At 45.5% G+C, this 20,497-nt stretch overlaps 1 protein-coding gene across 1 annotated transcript; it reads left to right on the forward strand.

Moving 5' to 3' along the window:
* Positions 1-862: 862 nt before the first annotated feature.
* onecutl (one cut domain, family member, like) lies at positions 863-16,793 on the forward strand (the record flags this gene model as incomplete). The annotated part of the gene is made up of 2 exons (XM_083634057.1): positions 863-1,925; positions 16,483-16,793. 2 exons carry the CDS (start codon positions 863-865, stop codon positions 16,791-16,793), a joined length of 1,374 nt encoding a protein of 457 aa, XP_083490183.1.
* Between the last annotated feature and the right edge of the window lie 3,704 nt (positions 16,794-20,497).

Genomic DNA, 20,497 nt, shown 5'->3' on the forward strand with positions numbered 1-20,497 from the left:
GCCGCGGACAAGGCGCTCAGAGGAGAAGCGGATAATACAGGTAAATAGGCTTTTAACGGCTTTATATGCTCACATTTTACCCTATGTCTCCACATCGCCATCATGCCGACTGTTTGTTAAAGCACCGTCCGGATTCAGCGCATGCATGTGTGGAGTAAATATGCCTGACGCGTCGGTCAATGTGCATGCTCGCTCCCTGTATCCATAACTTTGCATAAGAAGGGAAAATTGTCTTTTTCAAAGCTGAGATTTGGTTCAAGTGGGTTAAAACACATATATTAGCTGTTATCGCATGTTCCACGGGGAAATAGACATTAGCCTCTATAGCTACTGCAATGCTACTGTATCTAATTGTCATTGTTTGTGATGCATATTTGCAAATGAACGTGAATGATCCCGGGTGCTGTCTGATAATGTGATCCGACTGTTTTCTTTGTCTTTTCTAATGCTAAAGTTGAAATACATCGGAGTTAATAGCGCCTATCTTGTCTCATGCAGGCACAAAAGGCTTCTGCCGAGGAGACCAAAGACAGAGGAGAGAGGAGAGCGTTGATGCACAAATGTGAATACAATTATGCTAGTTAATGTCCCTAATGCTGTTGCACGACACGATTTTCCTGGAGTTTGAGGGGAGTTTGAAGACAGTACTTAACTTTATCAGATAATTAATTAGACACCCCATAAGCCTGGAAATCAATTCATTCACAAATCAATAAATCCATAGTCTCGTGTAACAAGAGAGCTTCCAGACGGCTTGCCCTGCTGTCGAACATCAACAATAACAAGAAAAAGAGCAACGACAACATACAGAGGGATAAGAAGAGAAAAAGAAAAAAAGTTGTTTTTTCTTGCCAAATAGAAAATGGATGGAGGTCTAGGGGAGATGTCCCTCCACAGTCACTCTGAGCTCGCCCACAGTCAGGACCCGGGCAGGGCCATGCTGCACTCGAGGGACCTTTCAGCTGCATTCCCCCGGCCCTCCCTGGGCGGCCCGGGGTCCATGTCCCTGGAGCCCGAGCACCGCCCGCCCGGGTTCGACCACTCCTCCATGTCTGCGCTGGGCTACGGGGGCGACGCGCCGGCCAGCTGCGGCAGCACCTACACCACACTGACGCCCCTGCAGCCCTTCGACGACAAATTCCATCACCACCACCACCACCACCACCCCTGCCTGCCCGTCTCCAACGTCATCGGCAGCTTCACCCTCATGCGGGAGGACCGCGGCCTCGGGGGCAACTTCTACAACCCGTACGCCAGCAAAGACCTGGCCATGTCCCAGGGTCTGTCCCCGCCTTCAGCCTCCTCGGGGTTGAGTTCCTCCATGGCAGCCTGGGGGAACAGCCCCAATGCCAATGGGGGCCAGATGCTTCCCAGCGGCTACGAGGTTCATGGGGGGAACATCTTCTGCCGGACGACAGACTTCGGCCGCGAGATGTCCCCACCAGGCCTGGGAGGAGGCGATGGCGCCTCCTCGATGGGGCACCAGCTAAACAAGATGGAGGCGCACCAGCATGTGCCGAGCCACCACCCTCACCTCTACAGCCAGCACTACCAGCCCCACCACCACCCGGGCCAGCAGGCGTCCAAGATGGCCGAGCACCTGGCAGCGCACTCCTCGCCGTCGGCCTCGTCCTCGCCTGGCGAAGGCCTGGCAGGGGGTGTCGGCGGGGGAGGGGGGGCAGCCGGAGAGGAGATCAACACCCGGGACGTGGCCCAGAGGATCATCACCGAGCTGAAGAGGTACTCCATCCCCCAGGCCATCTTCGCTGAGAGGGTGCTGTGCAGGTCACAGGGCACGCTGTCCGACCTCCTGAGGAACCCCAAGCCCTGGGGCAAGCTCAAGTCCGGCCGCGAGACCTTCAAGAGGATGTCCCGCTGGCTGCAGGAGCCCGAGTTTCAAAGGATGGCCTCGCTCCGGCTGGAGGGTAAGATCTGCCTTTGCTCTCTATCTATCTATCTACCTCTCACACATGCGCACACATGCACACGCACACAGGATATACACAACAACAACAACAACAACAACAACAAACATACACACTCACTCGCCTTGTTTTCCCCAAACACCTTCCTTCCTTCTCCATCTCTTCCACACACAAAATCCTCCTCTCCAATCATCAGTATGCTGCTCAGGTGGAGACGTGAGGAAAAGCAGAAGCATCATACCAATGTGTCCACACTTCATATAATGAATGCACCACTGAAGCATCATACCAATGTGTCCACACTTCATAATGAATGCACCACTGCAGGGGGGTCCGGGGACCACCAGGGGTCATTGAGGGGGTTCCCCAACAAATTGTTAAATTTGACCATTATTTCCACGTTATTTTCTCTAACACAATTAGAGAATGTAGAAGAAGGACTATTTGGATCATATTTCATTGTTATATCTACTTACAATACAGATACAGTAGTCATGGAATTTTGGACACAGTTATATCTAGCAGTAAAAAAATAAAGTGAGACAAAATCTCATCAAATGGGGTTCCGTGTGCCTATAATGTGAATTAAGTTATAGGGGTCCTTGATATGAAAATGTTGAGAATGACTGTACCACTGCATGTAGGCTACATTGTCTAAACAGCCTCGTATGAACATAGCGGTGCGTTGAGGATCATATGAACATAGCGGTGCGTTGAGGACAATTTGGAGCAAGAAAGGGCCATATGTCCAGTCCCTTTGTTGACTTTGCTCCCAAACAGCTCCTATTGATTTGTACAGTATGCTACAATCAGAAAAGCCACAGACATTTGCCCTCCTCTCAAATGAAGCATGAAGATCAGCGTGAGCAGCGGGTTGTTGGGCAATTTAATCGCGTCGGAGTCCACAAAATAATTTGTGCAGATATGCCATTCTGGAGCGATTGATTAATTCTAACAGTGATTTATATCTGCTCAGCGCGCGGCCGAAGTTGAGTTGGCAAGGTGGTTGATGCAAATGAGTCTTGAGCCGTTGCCAGACGTCTTTTATCAACATCGTCACAGAGGCAATCACTGCTGGGCTAAAAACACACAGCCTGCGTTTGCTTCTGTGCTTTGCTGCTCCCAGGCAAGCATCACCTTGCGGTTTTTGTGAAATTTCTTCATATCTAGAGAAAAATCGAGGAATAGATGATTGGCTAAGTGGAGGCGCATGCAGTATTTAAACAGATTTCCAGGGAGAGATTTCTCCTTCTTTTTCTTTTCTTTCTTTTGAAAGGCACACTGTAATCTGCTGCTTGACATTTGATATTCTTAGGGGGATAAGGACTGAAGACAAGACAGCACGCGCATACAGGGCCATGTTACAGTGTTGTCCCTCCATAGGGACCGAGGACCCATCTGATACACCAAGCATAGAGGGAGAGCCAAGTGAACACAGTCATATGAGATGAGCAGGGACCTGTGTGTGTGTGTGTGTGTGTGTGTGTGTTGCACATTATATTGGCAATCATATCTGTATCGGCCGCTGTTAGGAATTTTTGGATATATCCGTACCGGTCCGATGAGCAAAATAACTGAAATGGTATCGGCCAAAATGTTGACATTTGAGAGGAAACAATGCGGTAAATCTATGATTTATGGGCTTTTCCAAATGTTTTGGAAATAAAGAAAGACGTTTTCCAATTCACAGTATTTACATGTGTTTTTCAGTATGTACAACATTTAATTATCTCAAACTTGTTTTCATACAGATCATAACGACATCTGTAAATATGGGTTATCGACCATAACAGTAATGTTAATATCGGTTATCGGTATCGGCCACAATTTCCATATCGGTGCATGGTGTGTCTGTGTGTGTGCGTGTGTGTGTGCGTGTATGCGTGTGTGTGTGCGCGTGTGTGTGCATGCGTGCGTGTGTGTGTGTGTGTGTGTGTGCGCGTGTGTGTGTGTGCGCGTGTGCGTGCGTGCGTGCGTGTGCGCGTGTGCGCGTGTGTGTGTGCGTGTGTGTGTGTGTGCGCGTGTGTGTGTCTGTATCTTACTGGTCATGCTCACTGCGGGGGTCTGTGAGTGGTACGTGTGTGTAAGCCAGCACAGTTGATCACTGCTTTTCGCTCTCTGTCAGCAGCTCAACTGATTAAGCCCGGCAACACAATAGGGTTCATAGGTAATGATTGTGCACTCTTGCAATCCGCTCACAATTATTGATCTTTGATTGTTGGGCTGTGAGAGCACATGTGTACATCCTCCGTTCAGCAAAATGTTACACCGACCAATCACACCCAAGCCGCTTATCTACAGGCCAATTATCTCCGGGGTTTTCTACTGTAATTTGAGGGAAATGTTGATTTAGATGCATTTGATGAATCTAATCCTCCCATTGGGCAAACGCATTGTATGCGAGATGCCTCTCTTCCTGTCACACACCCCTACTTTTTCTCATGATGAAATCCTTTGTTATTTTGAGCAGATTAAACCTGTTTTAGTCAATCATACGTTTAGTTTTTTTTTTTTAGTTTTTTTTTTCTCCAGTATCCTTGTTTCTGTATCTTGACACGGATATTATTTTAACAACTCAGTGCTCGAAATCCAAGCAGCAGATCAATCACACTCATAAAAAATTAAGGGCCCTACACAGAGAGAAGGTGTTGCCAATGTGCTAACGTTTGACAATGCTTCTCTCTCTCCCACACAGTCTAAACTTGCATATTTAGTTCTTGGCAAAGCCACAATTTGGACAGCTCGGCACTTTTCTACATAACCTACTTTCCGAGGGGGTTGTTCCCCCCCCCCCCCCCTGGCCAACCCCCTTTTGTTTAATTACAAGCGTCTATTGATTTCCATGGGAAAGAGCAGCCCGCCTTGCCCACACACACCTCGGCCGCATCGGCCAATCGAGACTGGAATTAGAATGTGTGGTGCCCTGTGCTCCCCGGCCTGAAGAAGATAGCTCCAGTGCTCTCTGCTCCATGCCTCAAGTTTGAAGATGATCTCTGCTTAATGCACCACTCGCTTAAATACATAGCAGGCCCTTCAGCAGCCTGCAACACGCTCTTATTCTTAAATACATAGCAGGCCCTTCAGCAGCCTGCAACATGCTCTTATTCTGAAATACATAGCAGGCCCTTCAGCAGCCTGCATCACGCTCTTATTCTGAAATACATAGCAGGCCCTTCAGCAGCCTGCATCACGCTCTTATTCTGAAATACATAGCAGGCCCTTCAGCAGCCTGCAACATGCTCTTATTCTTAAATACATAGCAGGCCCTTCAGCACCCTGCAACATGCTCTTATTCTTAAATACATAGCAGGCCCTTCAGCACCCTGCATCACGCTCTTATTCTGAAATACATAGCAGGCCCTTCAGCAGCCTGCATCACGCTCTTATTCTGAAATACATAGCAGGCCCTTCAGCAGCCTGCAACACGCTCTTATTCTTAAATACATAGCAGGCCCTTCAGCAGCCTGCAACACGCTCTTATTCTTAAATACATAGCAGGCCCTTCAGCAGCCTGCATCACGCTCTTATTCTTAAATACATAGCAGGCCCTTCAGCAGCCTGCAACATGCTCTTATTCTTAAATGCATAGCAGGCCCTTCAGCAGCCTGCAACATGCTCTTATTCTTAAATACATAGCAGGCCCTTCAGCAGCCTGCAACATGCTCTTATTCTTAAATACATAGCAGGCCCTTCGGCAGCCTGCAACATGCTCTTATTCTTAAATACATAGCAGGCCCTTCAGCAGCCTGCAACATGCTCTTATTCTTAAATACATAGCAGGCCCTTCAGCAGCCTGCAACATGCTCTTATTCTTAAATACATAGCAGGCCCTTCAGCAGCCTGCAACATGCTCTTATTCTTAAATACATAGCAGGCCCTTCAGCAGCCTGCAACATGCTCTTATTCTTAAATACATAGCAGGCCCTTCAGCAGCCTGCAACATGCTCTTATTCTTAAATGCATAGCAGGCCCTTCAGCAGCCTGCAACACGCTCTTATTCTTAAATACATAGGCGGCCCTTCAGCAGCCTGCAACACGCTCTTATTCTTAAATACATAGCAGGCCCTTCAGCACCCTGCAACACGCTCTTATTCTGAAATACATAGCAGGCCGTTCAGCAGCCTGCAACATGCTCTTATTCTGAAATACATAGCAGGCCGTTCAGCAGCCTGCAACATGCTCTTATTCTTAAATACATAGCAGGCCGTTCAGCAGCCTGCATCACGCTCTTATTCTTAAATACATAGCAGGCCCTTCAGCAGCCTGCAACGTGCTCTTATTCTGAAATACATAGCAGGCCCTTCAGCACCCTGCAACACGCTCTTATTCTGAAATACATAGCAGGCCGTTCAGCAGCCTGCAACATGCTCTTATTCTTAAATACATAGCAGGCCCTTCAGCAGCCTGCAACACGCTCTTATTCTGAAATACATAGCAGGCCGTTCAGCAGCCTGCAACATGCTCTTATTCTTAAATACATAGCAGGCCCTTCAGCAGCCTGCAACATGCTCATAGCAGGCCGTTCAGCAGCCTGCATCACGCTCTTATTCTTAAATACATAGCAGGCCGTTCAGCAGCCTGCAACATGCTCTTATTCTTAAATACATAGCAGGCCGTTCAGCAGCCTGCAACATGCTCTTATTCTTAAATACATAGCAGGCCGTTCAGCAGCCTGCAACATGCTCTTATTCTGAAATACATAGCAGGCCCTTCAGCAGCCTGCAACACGCTCTTATTCTGAAATACATAGCAGGCCCTTCAGCACCCTGCAACATGCTCTTATTCTTAAATACATAGCAGGCCCTTCAGCAGCCTGCAACATGCTCTTATTCTTAAATACATAGCAGGCCCTTCAGCAGCCTGCAACATGCTCATAGCAGGCCGTTCAGCAGCCTGCATCACGATCTTATTCTTAAATACATAGCATGCCCTTCAGCAGCCTGCAACACGCTCTTATTCTTAAATACATAGCAGGCCCTTCAGCAGCCTGCAACATGCTCTTATTCTTAAATACATAGCAGGCCCTTCAGCAGCCTGTAACATGCTCTTATTCTTAAATACATAGCAGGCCCTTCAGCAGCCTGCAACATGCTCTTATTCTTAAATACATAGCAGGCCCTTCAGCAGCCTGCAACATGCTCTTATTCTTAAATACATAGCAGGCCCTTCAGCAGCCTGCAACATGCTCTTATTCTTAAATACATAGCAGGCCCTTCAGCAGCCTGTAACATGCTCTTATTCTTAAATACATAGCAGGCCCTTCAGCAGCCTGCAACATGCTCTTATTCTTAAATACATAGCAGGCCCTTCAGCAGCCTGCAACATGCTCTTATTCTTAAATACATAGCAGGCCCTTCAGCACCCTGCAACATGCTCTTATTCTTAAATACATAGCAGGCCCTTCAGCAGCCTGCAACACGCTCTTATTCTGAAATACATAGCAGGCCGTTCAGCAGCCTGCAACACGCTCTTATTCTGAAATACATAGGAGGCCCTTCAGCACCCTGCAACATGCTCTTATGCTTAAATACATAGCAGGCCCTTCAGCAGGCTGCAACATGCTCTTATTCTTAAATACATAGCAGGCCCTTCAGCAGCCTGCAACATGCTCTTATTCTTAAATACATAGCAGGCCCTTCAGCAGCCTGCAACATGCTCTTATTCTTAAATACATAGCAGGCCCTTCAGCAGCCTGCAACATGCTCTTATTCTTAAATACATAGCAGGCCCTTCAGCAGCCTGCAACACGCTCTTATTCTTAAATACATAGCAGGCCCTTCAGCAGCCTGCAACATGCTCTTATTCTGAAATACATAGCAGGCCCTTCAGCAGCCTGCAACATGCTCTTATTCTTAAATACATAGCAGGCCCTTCAGCAGCCTGCAACATGCTCTTATTCTTAAATAATAATAATAATAAATAATAATAACTTTAATTTATATAGCGCCTTTCATAAAACCCAAGGTCGCTTCACAAAAGTGGGATACAGATAGGGGAGAGAGGGGGAGGAAAACAAACAAACAAACATACATAAGAGCAATAAGAGCAACATGCTCTTATTCTTAAATACATAGCAGGCCCTTCTGCAGCCTGCAACATGCTCTTATTCTTAAATAATGTACATAGCAGGCCCTTCAGCAGCCTGCAACATGCTCTTATTCTTAAATAATGTACATAGCAGGCCCTTCAGCAGCCTGCAACACACATTTATTCTCGTAATTCTTGCTATGTCTTTTGGATGCTTTTGGATGTAATTATGGAATTGAGCTTCTCCTATGTTTTCACATTGAATTCTCGTGCCGAGGCGTTGAGGTGATCCCTCTGATGTATATATGTTTCTTTCTTTCTTGTGTTTGCGTGCTTACTGTATGCTCTGTGGATTACTGCACTGTGTATATATAAGATGCATCTCCAGCCCAGGCTGTGGAGGAGGCAATCAGGATTTAGTGGGAGAAGAAGGCAGGGCTGCAGGATAAAGAGCACACAGCCCAGCGTGGACACTTAAAGTCAAGGAGGGGGATCAGGGACTATAACTTTAAAGATGATGGCTGGAGCCCTTGACTAAGGCTCTAAATGAATAAGAAAGGTCAATGCAGTTTATGTGTGGGGCTCCAGCGCCTGCCTGCACCACCCCCACAAAGCCCCGTCCAGCCCGACACTGCATACAGTTCAACACTGGGCTCGCGGAGGCTCAAAGGTCACCCAGGATCCCATTTGCATATTGGGAATTGTAAACAGGGCCCGACATGGCCCGTGCGGCCGCGCAGCCCTCCCCAAACAAACAGGATTGTTGTTTTTTTAATCTGGCTGTTGAAGCTCCCCCCCCCCCCCCCCCCCCCCCCCCCGCTCGCTCCGGCGCTGAAGGGGTTAACCAGCCTCTGTGGGTCGAGGAGTCTGAGCTGCACAGATTTAATCAATAATTTCTATCAGCCCCTGGCCCAAGAAATCAGCAGGGGGTGGGCTGGGGCTGGGGGGGTGGTGGTGGGCTGGGGCTGGGGAGGGGGGGGGGGGGGACAGGGAAGAGAGGGGGGTTGCTGGCTAGGAGGGGGTGGCGGTTCAGACGCCGGGGGGTAGGGAAAGGGCTTTCGATCACGTTTCAGCAACACGAGACAGAGGCATACATCATGATTAGGGGGTGTTCCCACGATCATAAGAAGCCTATAGGGGAATATTTATGTCTGATGGAGTAGCCCCGGTGCCAGAGATTTATAGCATGGTAATTGTGAGCCTTTTACACATGATTACAGCATAAGGAAGCATTTAGTTAATGGCCAGCGTTATGATCGTCGGTGAGGGAGCGAGCCGAGGATGGGATGGCTGGGAGAGGGAAGGAGAGAGCGGCAGGACACCCTGACTCCTCCAACAGCCCATAAATCCCCTGTACAAGCAGGCTACCTAGCACTATCATGTCATTCCTTTCATTACTACATGGTGCTGTGAGTGCACCATCTATAGCTGCAGCAACCCCCGACCCCCCCCCCCCCCCCCCTTTCTATATATCGACATGTAGGGATGGTATAAAACCTGTGAAAAATGCAGCATTTGGAGAGAAAAATATATTTTATTTCACTTGTGGTAATATTGACATGCCTCTGACATCTCGGCCTGTTCAGATTTTAATGAGACGTGGTTCGATAACTCTCAGAAATGCAAACGAGCTGTAGAGATGCCTAAAAGCTAGCAGGCCGCTGTAATCTCCAGTTGACAAGAGTGCATCCCCGAGTCAAACATTTCCTTCAGATAATGATTCAGAGGAGAAATGAGCATGAGGGAGTTTACAGCCAGATTTATTCACGTCCACTTCAACACTTAAAGGGACACTTCACCCAAAAACAACGCCGATTTATTTTCCACATGATCTCACATATATCCAAAAACTGTAAACAGTTTTCCAGCCATTCGTTTAGTTTTACAATTACCGAGAGTTCATTTGAGTAGATGCCAGTGATGTGATTGGGAATTAATTAATAGAAGCCAGTGTTTCAGTGTCTTCCAATGACATCACTGACATCAACTTCACTCAAATCAACTCTCAATAACTGACAAACTAAATGAATGTCTGCAAAACTGTTTACAGTTTTCACATAATGTGTGAGATGATCTGTAAAATAATTCAGCATTGTTTTTTTCAGTGAAGTGCCCCTTTAAGTTTCAGAAATTCATCTGGATGTCAAAGCAATCAGCATTTAAAATTATTAAAATACATCATAAAGAAAAACAAATGAATGCCTGGATAGCCCATTAAGCTGGGAAAAGCCTGCTTATTTCCGATGGGGTCCAGTGAGGAACAGAGACTAGATAGAACAAGACATTGACAGATAAAACACTAAAGCAAATAATTTAAGAGATTAAAAAAGTCCTATGTTTTTCTCTTTTAAGAGCACGGCTAGAGAGAAAATATTTAAGATTGGCTTTAAAATGATTCAGGTCTCTTTGACTTTTGAGATTCTCTGGGAGAGCATTCCATTGTTTGATGGCACTGAAGTGGAAGGTCGATGCTCTAACCCCCTTCACGGGAGGGACAACAAAGTTAGAGGAGCTGCCTCTGGTGTTGTACTGATGATCACTCGAGATACGAGGGAAGTTCATTGATAGTTCGGGGCATTTCTGTTGTTGAAGATTTTATGAACATGATTTAATTTAAGGAATTCAACTCGATCTTCCAATTCAGTAGGCAGCATACTCTCATCTCTCAGGCAGGTTTTGTGATGGCGTCCGCATGGAGGAGACAGCAGTAAGGTCTCTCAGGCTGGTTTTGTGATGGTGTTCATGTGGAGGAGACAGCAGTAAGGTCTCTCAGGCTGGTTTTGTGATGGTGTTCATGTGGAGGAGACAGCAGTAAGGTCTCTCAGGCTGGTGTTGTGATGGTGTTCATGTGGAGGAGACAGCAGTAAGGTCTCTCAGGCTGGTGTTGTGATGGTGTTCATGTGGAGGAGACAGCAGTAAGGTCTCTCAGGCTGGTGTTGTGATGGTGTTCATGTGGAGGAGACAGCAGTAAGGTCTCTCAGGCTGGTGTTGTGATGGTGTTCATGTGGAGGAGACAGCAGTAAGGTCTCTCAGGCTGGTGTTGTGATGGTGTTCATGTGGAGGAGACAGCAGTAAGGTCTCTCAGGCTGGTGTTGTGATGGTGTTCGTGTGGAGGAGACAGCAGTAAGGTCTCTCAGGCTGGTGTTGTGATAGTGTTCGTGTGGAGGAGACAGCAGTAAGGTCTCTCAGGCTGGTGTTGTGATAGTGTTCGTGTGGAGGAGACAGCATTAAGGTCACACTTATTCCTCAAGTGCTCGCCTAATGAGAAATATTTGCCACAGTGTGCAGCGTGGAGTATTGAAGTGCCGGTCATACAGTAAACATCAGCACCGGCCCTCTGTGTGTGAGATGCCTCTCAATGGCTAGATATAAGCCAATCAATTGAACGCCTCAGTGTTGCTTTGAGACCAAAAGGCAGCTTCCACGGTATATAATGTGAGTGTGTGTGTGTGTGTGTGTGTGTGTGTGTGTGTGTGTGTGTGTGTGTGTGTGTGTGTGTGTCTGTGTATGTGTGTGTGTGTGTGTGTGTGTGTGTGTGTGTGTGTGTGTGTGTGTGTGTGTTGGGGTGTGACCGATTTTTGAAGGCTGTTACCGATATTTTTAGACCAAAGTCTAAAGTTTTTGTGTCTTTAAAATGTTACATTTCCATGCCAAAAAACTACAAGTTTCCAGTGTTTCCCCCAGAATGTGATTCTTGTCAGGTATAGCAAAGCCTCTGAAACAGCATTTTAGGCCTGGGAGATATGCACAAAATCAAATATCACTTTTTTTTTTGCCAAATACCTCAATATTGTGACAATATTGATGCTTTCTCAAAATATTTACACAATGAGATTTAAAAAAAAATCAATAATCAGTAATGTGAATATACTGACTGGGTGTAACCAAATAATAGAACAGCTAGAACAGTCTGGTAAGTTCAAATGTCACCACTTTACTGCAATGCAGCCTTTAAACCCAGGAAAAGACAACACTTATGCCATATCACAATACAGTATTATCCCAAATCTAAGATGATATATAGTCTCATATCATGATAACAATATAATATTGATAATATTGCCCAGCCCTAGTCATATCTGCAGCGAATGACATTTACTGGTCGATATTTAATAAAACCTCAGTATGGGCTCGGATATATCGGTCTAACCCTAGTCTTTGTGTGTGTGTGTGTGTGTGTGTGTGTGTGTGTGTGTGTTTGAGTGCTGACGTGCACACCGCTGCACGTGCACACACAGCAATGCTTACACTTAGAAAGGCATTTGATAGCATCAGCAAAATAATCCCTCAGCCGCACCACTGCTGATTGAGACCTCTTAAAAGTGTGCATTTAGGTAATTACACGACTCCCCCCAAATATGTTTCAGTCCACTTAGGCCTTCTAAACACCGTGGGCAATGCCGACTCTGCTTGTTTCACTCACCTCTGACGTAACCCGCCTTTAATAGAAAATAAATTAGTTCCCCCTAAAGTGATTATTACTCACTCCTGCCGCCACATGTAAATGACTTTTATGAGAAACTAATGATGTCGAAGTGTCCACTAAGGCAAGGGAAGAGAGGGGAAGTGGAGAGAGATGGATAGACAAAGAGAGAGATGGGGGGGGGGGGGTTGTCTTGATACACAGAGGCAGAGGTGGGTGTTGTGTTTCCTGTAAATACAGAATTACAGCGTGTTAGAGGTGAAAAGGTTCGGCGGCCGGCCGGCGCGCTATGCAGACAAGAACAACAGCCTAGCTTCCAAAATGTTGTCTGATTCTGAAAATGGATCTTGGCTCAACCCACACACAAGGTTATTTTTTCCCTCCTAAGACTGACTGCTTGTTTTGTTTTTGTTGTATTTTCTTTTTTTGCAGGGTAATTTTTCTTTCTTTCTATTTTTCTTGAGGAAATATTGATTCCATAATTGGGAAAGTTCCAGCAGCTACAGCGGTGTTTAACCCAGACCCTCTTTGTTTTTTTTATTGTGTGGTTTAGTCTAAGCTCATACACACTTTATGAGAATTACCAAAATACTTCAGAACCGCCCCGCCGGTCACTGCTTGGTAAAAAGTTTGAATTGGGCAAATGTTGACCACATGAGGACCACAGTAGAAATAAGAGATAAGGAATGAAGGAATTGAGGATGATACATCAGGCAACAAATCTCTGATTTTATTAAGATGCACACACCAGTTTTAGTTCGTTTATTTGTTTATTTAACAGGGACAGTGCACATAAAAAAAATGTGAATTAGCCAAGAAGGCTAGTTTTCATCTGTAGTCCCTCAACAAGTATAACATAACAGGCATTGGACTACATTGGTCCATACTCCATAGATAAAAAGAAAGTTACAGTGTCAATGTCAATATATACAAGTCAAATGAGTAGAAAATAATCAAATCAAATCACTTATTTTAAAATGTTCATACTTTTGTTTACATCCTGTATGTCTTGTTTTGTACGCGAGTGCTTCTCTATGGTGTCTTTTTGTCTTTTCTTTGGCCTTTTCGTTTCAGCCTTTCTGATGTTGCAGCATTATTTCCCAATTTGCCTCCAAATAAGCAATGCAGTTTAGACTGAAAAAAGAGGAATTTGTAGAGCGAAAAGCCAGAATGCACGAGTGGTGCCGTCGATTGAAATGCTACAGTACCTCATTTGACAAATCATTTTGCAGGAGTATTATTGTGAAGATGTAAGCAAGGTGCAAAGAAAAGTGCAAAGGAGAAAAAGAAAATGCTGGGGAGATTTTTGCTTCATGTGCTTTTTCCAGTGCTGGACAGTTCCTTTCCTTATGCAAAATTAGAACTTTAAAGCTGTTTCACGGGGAAAATGAGTGTCTTTTTATTTATTTTATTTTATTTTTTACGTTAACCAGGATTAAATAATTAAATCTTCAGGCAACATACATATAAGTGTACACACTACGATCGTAATCAAGACAATGAGGACAACTTCATAGTTGTCTCCTGGATCTACTCATCTATTTCAGTGGTTCTCAACATAGGGTCCACCAGGGGTACTTGCGGGAGTTTCTGGGGGTTCCCAGCAAAGTAACAAATTGTTCAACTTTCCATTTATTTCATTTAAAAGACGTTACCACAGTTTGAGAATTTAAAAAAACATCTGTTTTGATCATAGTTGCTCTGTTATCTCTCTACCTACAATATAGAAAGTTGTGAAATTCTGGACAAAATCATTATCTAACAATGACAATATTCTCAGATTTGGGTCTGAGAGACTTAGGCCCCTATCGTTGCATCGGCGTAGAAACTACGCCGAGCGCCTGGCGCAGTGGGCGTGGACCAGCGCACTTGATATCTTGGTGTTGGCGCTACACGCAGCCTAAAGCATTACAACCACGCCTTTTAAGCATAAAATTATGCACCGTCTGCTCATTGGATAAGTGCAATAAACGAATGCCTTTTAAGCTCCAATTCCAGTGGTCCAGTAAAACCAGACAAAGCCAAGCGCTCTGCTCCCCCCCCTCCCTTCATCCCGCCTGTCTGTCTCCATATATAGGCTATTATTCCATATTATTATGCTTCTCAAACCAATCTAACTGCAGTTTAAATACTGCAAGCATGTAAATACACTACACTATAGCAAGATCAAAGTGAAAAGAATGTTCTAAAGGCATCAGCTAGAAAAATATAGCCTATCCCTATATGATGAGATTAATTAGATTGGTGAAAGTTTGTCCAGAAAGATATCGTTTTCTCTCCCCTGCTGCAGGTAGGATGCTGCACATAAATATAGCCTACATTATGTAAAGTCATTGCATAAATGTGTTTTTATTGTAAAACTAAAATGTGAAGTAGAGCCAATTTATTGGAGCGGACATCACAGTAGGACATGACAGTAGAAGCGCATTACGCTGACACTTATCTAAATCACGTTAAATCGACAAGGGATACAGTATATATAGGCCCAGGAGGACATATATGTTTCACATAGGGTGGTGTTTTCATTTCGATGTTTTATTTGGTCCAATATTGAAATGTTCTACAATTGCAGGTTGTGTTACCATTACACATTATTTAGATCCACCTTTATATCTATTTCGGCTCATTTGGTTGCTATTTAGTAGCGAAATGGAGTAGCCCATTGCATGCTGGGAATCACAGGCAGTGAACTTACAACTTCTTTTTCCTATGGGACGTGTGTTGTGTCTGTCTGAGCGAGGGAGTCAGAGAGAGAGAGTCGTATTGTGCCTGCCAGACTGATATGAGCAAGAGAGAGGGAGTGACACAGAGAAGGGTGACAGAGGAGAGCCAGAGGAGTGCTCCGCGCAACCGGCGCACTGAATAGGCCTGGTTTTCAAAAGCGCAAAGCGCTAAATTTACGCCAGGTGGGAAGATATCATTAGGCCGATATTTAAGGCCGAAACGCCCATTCTCGCCCATTCAGGGAGTGCGCCACGCCCATTCAGCGTAAGGCGCATTTACCAGCCTAAAGCCATGTTGATATCTTCCCGAGACAGGCGCAAGGCACGTTTTTTAGTGCTGAAGGCCCGTTTTAGCGCCGAAGGCCTGTGGGAGAATAGGGGCCTAAATCTCATTAAATGGGGGTCCGTGGGCCTAATGTGGACTAAATTAGGGGTCCTTGATATGAACAAGGTTGAGAATCCCTGATCTATTTTATCCAAGCAGCCTACGGCAGCTCAGTGGCAATAAGAGGTGATAGGTTGAACATCTTGATTCCTTTACTGCACAATGAAACAAGTTGCTGATTCATCTCTTTTAACTAATCAAAGTTGCTTAGCTAATCTGTTTTCTTTCAACAAATCCACTTTCTCCCAGCTAATCCATTTGTCCTAGTTAGCCAGCCAGTCTGTTAGCTAACCTATTTCCCCTTTGCCTTTTATTTATATAACTGTGCACACCACACCACACACGCACACAGAATTTGAAATATGTTTGCTGTTAAATATCTGACTCAGTCTACTTTACATTGAAAGGATATAACTGCAATATCTGAAAATATATCTGTATAAGTCTTTGTTTGCAATTGTTTACACTTATTGTATACAGAACTTAATGTAAATGTTCAAAGGTACCCGTGTCCTTGTTTGTTTTATGCATTTATATAATATATATATACAGTATATATATACACACACACACACACACACACACACACACACACACACACACACACACACACACACACACACACACACACACACACATATATATATATATATATAGTATTTGTGGGTGCAACGCAAACTGGAGTCCAATTCCTTGTATGTGTGTACATACTTGGCCAATAAAGCTGATTATGATTCAGATTTTCTTAATTTATATATAGATATATATAAAAGCTCCAGAGCCACTTTTTGACTCAAAAACAAGACAGAAAAGCATTTGAACACAATGTAAATGTTCAATTGTACCCATGTCCTTGTTTGTTTTAGCTTGTGCATACCTTTTTTTGTATGCGAGTACATTGAGACCAACACAAACCAGAGTCAAATTCATTGTATGTGTACTTGGCCAATAAAGCTGATTCAGATTGTTTTACTTATCCCCCCCACCCCCCTCCTCCAGCCTGCAAGCGGAAGGAGCAGGAGCAGAGCAAGCTGGAGCGCAACCAGGGCCCCAAGCGCACCCGTTTGGTGTTCACCGACCTGCAGCGGCGTACGCTCATGGCCATCTTCCGGGAGAACCACCGGCCGGCCAAGGACCTGCAGGTCACCATCTCCCAGCAGCTGGGCCTGGAGCTCTCCACCGTCAGCAACTTCTTCATGAACGCCCGACGACGCAACCTCAACAAGTGGGCGGACGAGGGCCGCCCGTCCTCCACAGGCTCCTCGGGCTCCAGTGTCTCCTCCTCCGCCGTGTCCTGCAGCACGGCCTGAGGCGTGGGAGCGACGGGTGGGAGACGTGCTGAGGGAGCAAGGGGGGCACATAGACTGGTCTAAGGCAGAGATCAGCCATCATAAATGTCCTCCTCGTTATCAGAAGGAGAGACGGAGCCGGCTAATATAGATGTTTTTATGAAGGAAGTATCTTGAAGCATTTTCCATACCAAAGTTGATCGCTCCCTTGAAATGGAAAGGGGGCGATACCCAGAGTGATATGATGGCGGGACGTGAGGTCCTGCCTGTGTATAGTCAAGGGTGAAAAGTTGATTTGACTCAAAGAAGAGTCACGCCCTTACATAGACGCCATCTCATTGCATTATTTTGATTATGTAGATTAGAGATAACGAGGGTATTACAAATCAGGAGGAAGCATATTTTGGTGTACCTTCAAATCTATAGTCATCTCTCCGAATGCGAGGAATCAAGAGGTCGTTCGCTCACACCCGGAGAGCCCCTTTGTGTAACTTCCTAATCAAAAATGATCACCACCCCCTCCAAAGATGTTAATCCCCAATGTTCTTATGGCCCTACTTTTTCTCAAGAATCAAGGTGAAAGAGAGAAAATAAAAGGCCTTTTTTATGCATAACATTTTGTTTCCTGAAGAACCTAATACCCATTTCTTAGCATGTGTTTCTATGGTGACGGTTCCCAGGACTACGGAGGTGTTCCGAGTTCGGAAACCGGAATTATCAGAGGAGGTTTCCGTAATGTCCATGACTCCACATCTGTCAATACCGTCCACAGGAACCTTGACTGTCCTTTCCTATTTTTGTGAAGACGCGGTCCCGCTTTGAATGAATCAGAGTTTTTGAGGGGGGAACCGCAGTGCATCTTGCCGTACGCCAGGCCCGAATCAATAAACACACTTAGGGCGCATAAACAGACTGGTTTGGTGCAACTGTCTAGCTTTAAGGCACTGACTGAGCTTTCCAAACCCAAAAGCTCCACAGCCATCTTTTTGACTAAAAAACAAGACAAAAAAACACCATTTGAACACTGGGGCTCCAGAGGAAAGAGGTACACCTGACACAATGTATAGTGATGTTGTAGTCTTTTTTTCCCACTCACCTTTCCAAACAACTCAACTCAGCTCCATTACAAAATCTTTTTTTACAGATGTCTAGAAAATGGAGGAATGTGATTCTTTCAGCCCTTTTGTACAGATTTCAAGCACATCGCTCTATTTATAGAAACACGTTGGAAGTGCGGGGCAGTTGTTCCAGCCCTGCTGACGTGCATCAAGGTCATTTTTGGTCCACAAAGGAAAGGCTTTAACATGCCTCCTTATAGCCAATAGTTGAATTGGAGCAAGAAGGTTTCAAATGCAATTGCTGATCTGATCAACGTATTTATTACTGCATTTGTGTATTTATTGTTTTTTTCACCATTTACTTTTCCCTCTCTATTTATTTGGTTATTTATTTATGCTATCTATATACTGTAAGTATTTATTTAACAATGCTTTGTATGTCTGTGTGAAACTGAAGACTTTTTCTGATGGGCACTTTTAGCTGTAGAATCCCATCGTAATACCAAAGATTAAGACTGTCCTCCCTGAATGTACGGCCTGAACCCTTCCCCTGTCCCCCAGCCCCCCATCCCCCTCTGACCCCCTTCCCCCACCACCCACCCAGTGATGTTATGTATCTCTCTCTCTATCTTTAAGGCCTGGCCTTTTTTTTGTAGAATAATGGGGATTTCTTTACTCTTGCAAATGTCTCTGCGGTCAGCTCTTAACGCCAAGGCCAAAGCTTGTTTGAATGTTGTGGTAATAATAATAATAATATGAATAATAATAATAATGATGATGTGACATCCCATAGGTTCACAGGTTGCTTGTAAAGTTGTGTTCAGACCAACGCCATTCGGCAGAGAGTCTGGGGACCCACTTATAGCGGCGAGTCCTTCGGGGTCACACTGTGCACCTGCCTGGGGACTGCATGGTTGTGACCCGCCCCACCCCTCCCGTCCGCCCCAATGCAGTGCAGATACTCCCTATGTCTATGTCCAACTCAGTGTGATCTCACCATCCTCCACATGCCAAGCCCTTCTGCCAGTTGTCTCAGTTCCACAGGGTTCTTAGGATTCCTTCCTGGTCTTCTTGGGTTCTTCGATTGTGTCCCCACTCTCAGGGGAGTCTTAGGGTTCGTTCCTGGTCTTCTCGGGTTCTTAGAATTTGTTTCCTTCTCTTCTGGGGTTCTTAGTATTCAGTCTTGGGTTCATAGGGTTTGTTCTGGCTCATCTGGACTTGGTAGAGTTCGTCCCTGGTCATCTGGGTTTCTTAAGTTTAGTTCCTGGTCTTCTAGGGTTTTTAGGTTTTGTTCCTGGCCTTCTATGGTTATGTTCTTAGGGTTTGTTCCTGGTCTTCTGGACTTTGTAGGGTTCGTTTCTGGTCGTCTAGGGTTCTATTTTTAGGGTTTTTTCCAGGTTTTCTGGGATTCTTAGGGGTTGTTCCCAGTCTTGTAGGGTTCTCTTCTTAGAATTCATACCTGCTCTTCTTGGGGTCCTTATAGGGTTTGTTTCTGGCCTACTGTTCTTAGAGTTCGTTCCTGGTCTTCTGCGTTTCTTAGGCTCCTCCCTACACCTTGTCTTGTCTTAGGTTGGATTTGCACAGGCACGAATTATGTGATTTTTATGCCTCCGCCGGCGATAGCCGGAGTCATTATGGTTTTGGGGCCTAAACCTGGAGAGATCACACAATCTGATTCTCTGACCATTCTGTAAATGCTGCCAAAGTGTGGCAAGGCTAGCTGGCCATTTTCCACCCTCTCTCTCTCTTTCCCTCTCTCTGTCTTTAACATTGGAAGAGGCGGATCCTTCACAGTGGGCACTTGAAAGACGGGCGGTCATGAAAGAGGCCATCGACTTTTTTGCCGACTTCAAAGGGAGTGTTTTTTTCTCTGGGTATCTGGTCTGGGGTCCGCTCGCTCTCGGCCAGACCTGTGGGCTTTAGGGGGCATTCAAAGGGGGCGGGGGGGAGATCAGAGAGGTGGCTGAATCATCCAGAATGAAGGAGGAGGGATGTGGGGAGGGGGTGATGTTTCAGGAATAAGGGGGCTGGAGTAGTGAGGCATGGAGCTGAATTAAACTTTAATGAGCAACAATTGTAAGCATGCGAAGGGGGGCGGGGTGTGCTGGGGGGGGGGGGGGGGGGGGGGGTTGAGTCTGGTACGGGGGGGGGGGGGGGGGGGGGGGTACAATATAAAAGAGGTTGGAGACTGCTCTCCCGACCCCTGTGCGCTACTGTCAGTGTATCAAAGATGAGGTGACACCTTTCAGGTTTCTCTTTGTCACGACGACTGTAAGCGCTAAAATGGAGACAGAGCTTTTTTCCATTGAGCCACCTTCTGGTCTGTGTCAAGTGGGGAAGCTCTTCCCTTTCTGTGGAGAGACGGGGTGAATTTAGTAGGCCATGCTGCAGGTGATCCACGTTGCCATTTTAGCCTGCGGCACCACCTAGTGGATTTTGTAGAAACTTGACCCTGAAACAAGGCCAGCAGCTGTGGCTGTTGCAGAGCAATTCTGAGGGGAGCATAAATAATAAAATAGCAAAAAGCTGAAAGCGAGTGTGTACTTTCAGTGTTAAAACACTAACATTTTCTTTTTTCCAAAGTGATTTTTAAACCAAAAAACAACAACCAAAGATTGATGGGTAACTGCTGAATCATTATGTATCATGGGTAGTTTTTAGCAGTTC

Source organism: Poromitra crassiceps, assembly GCF_964638095.1.
Source record: "Poromitra crassiceps genome assembly, chromosome: 1".
Lineage (NCBI taxonomy): Eukaryota > Metazoa > Chordata > Actinopteri > Beryciformes > Melamphaidae > Poromitra > Poromitra crassiceps.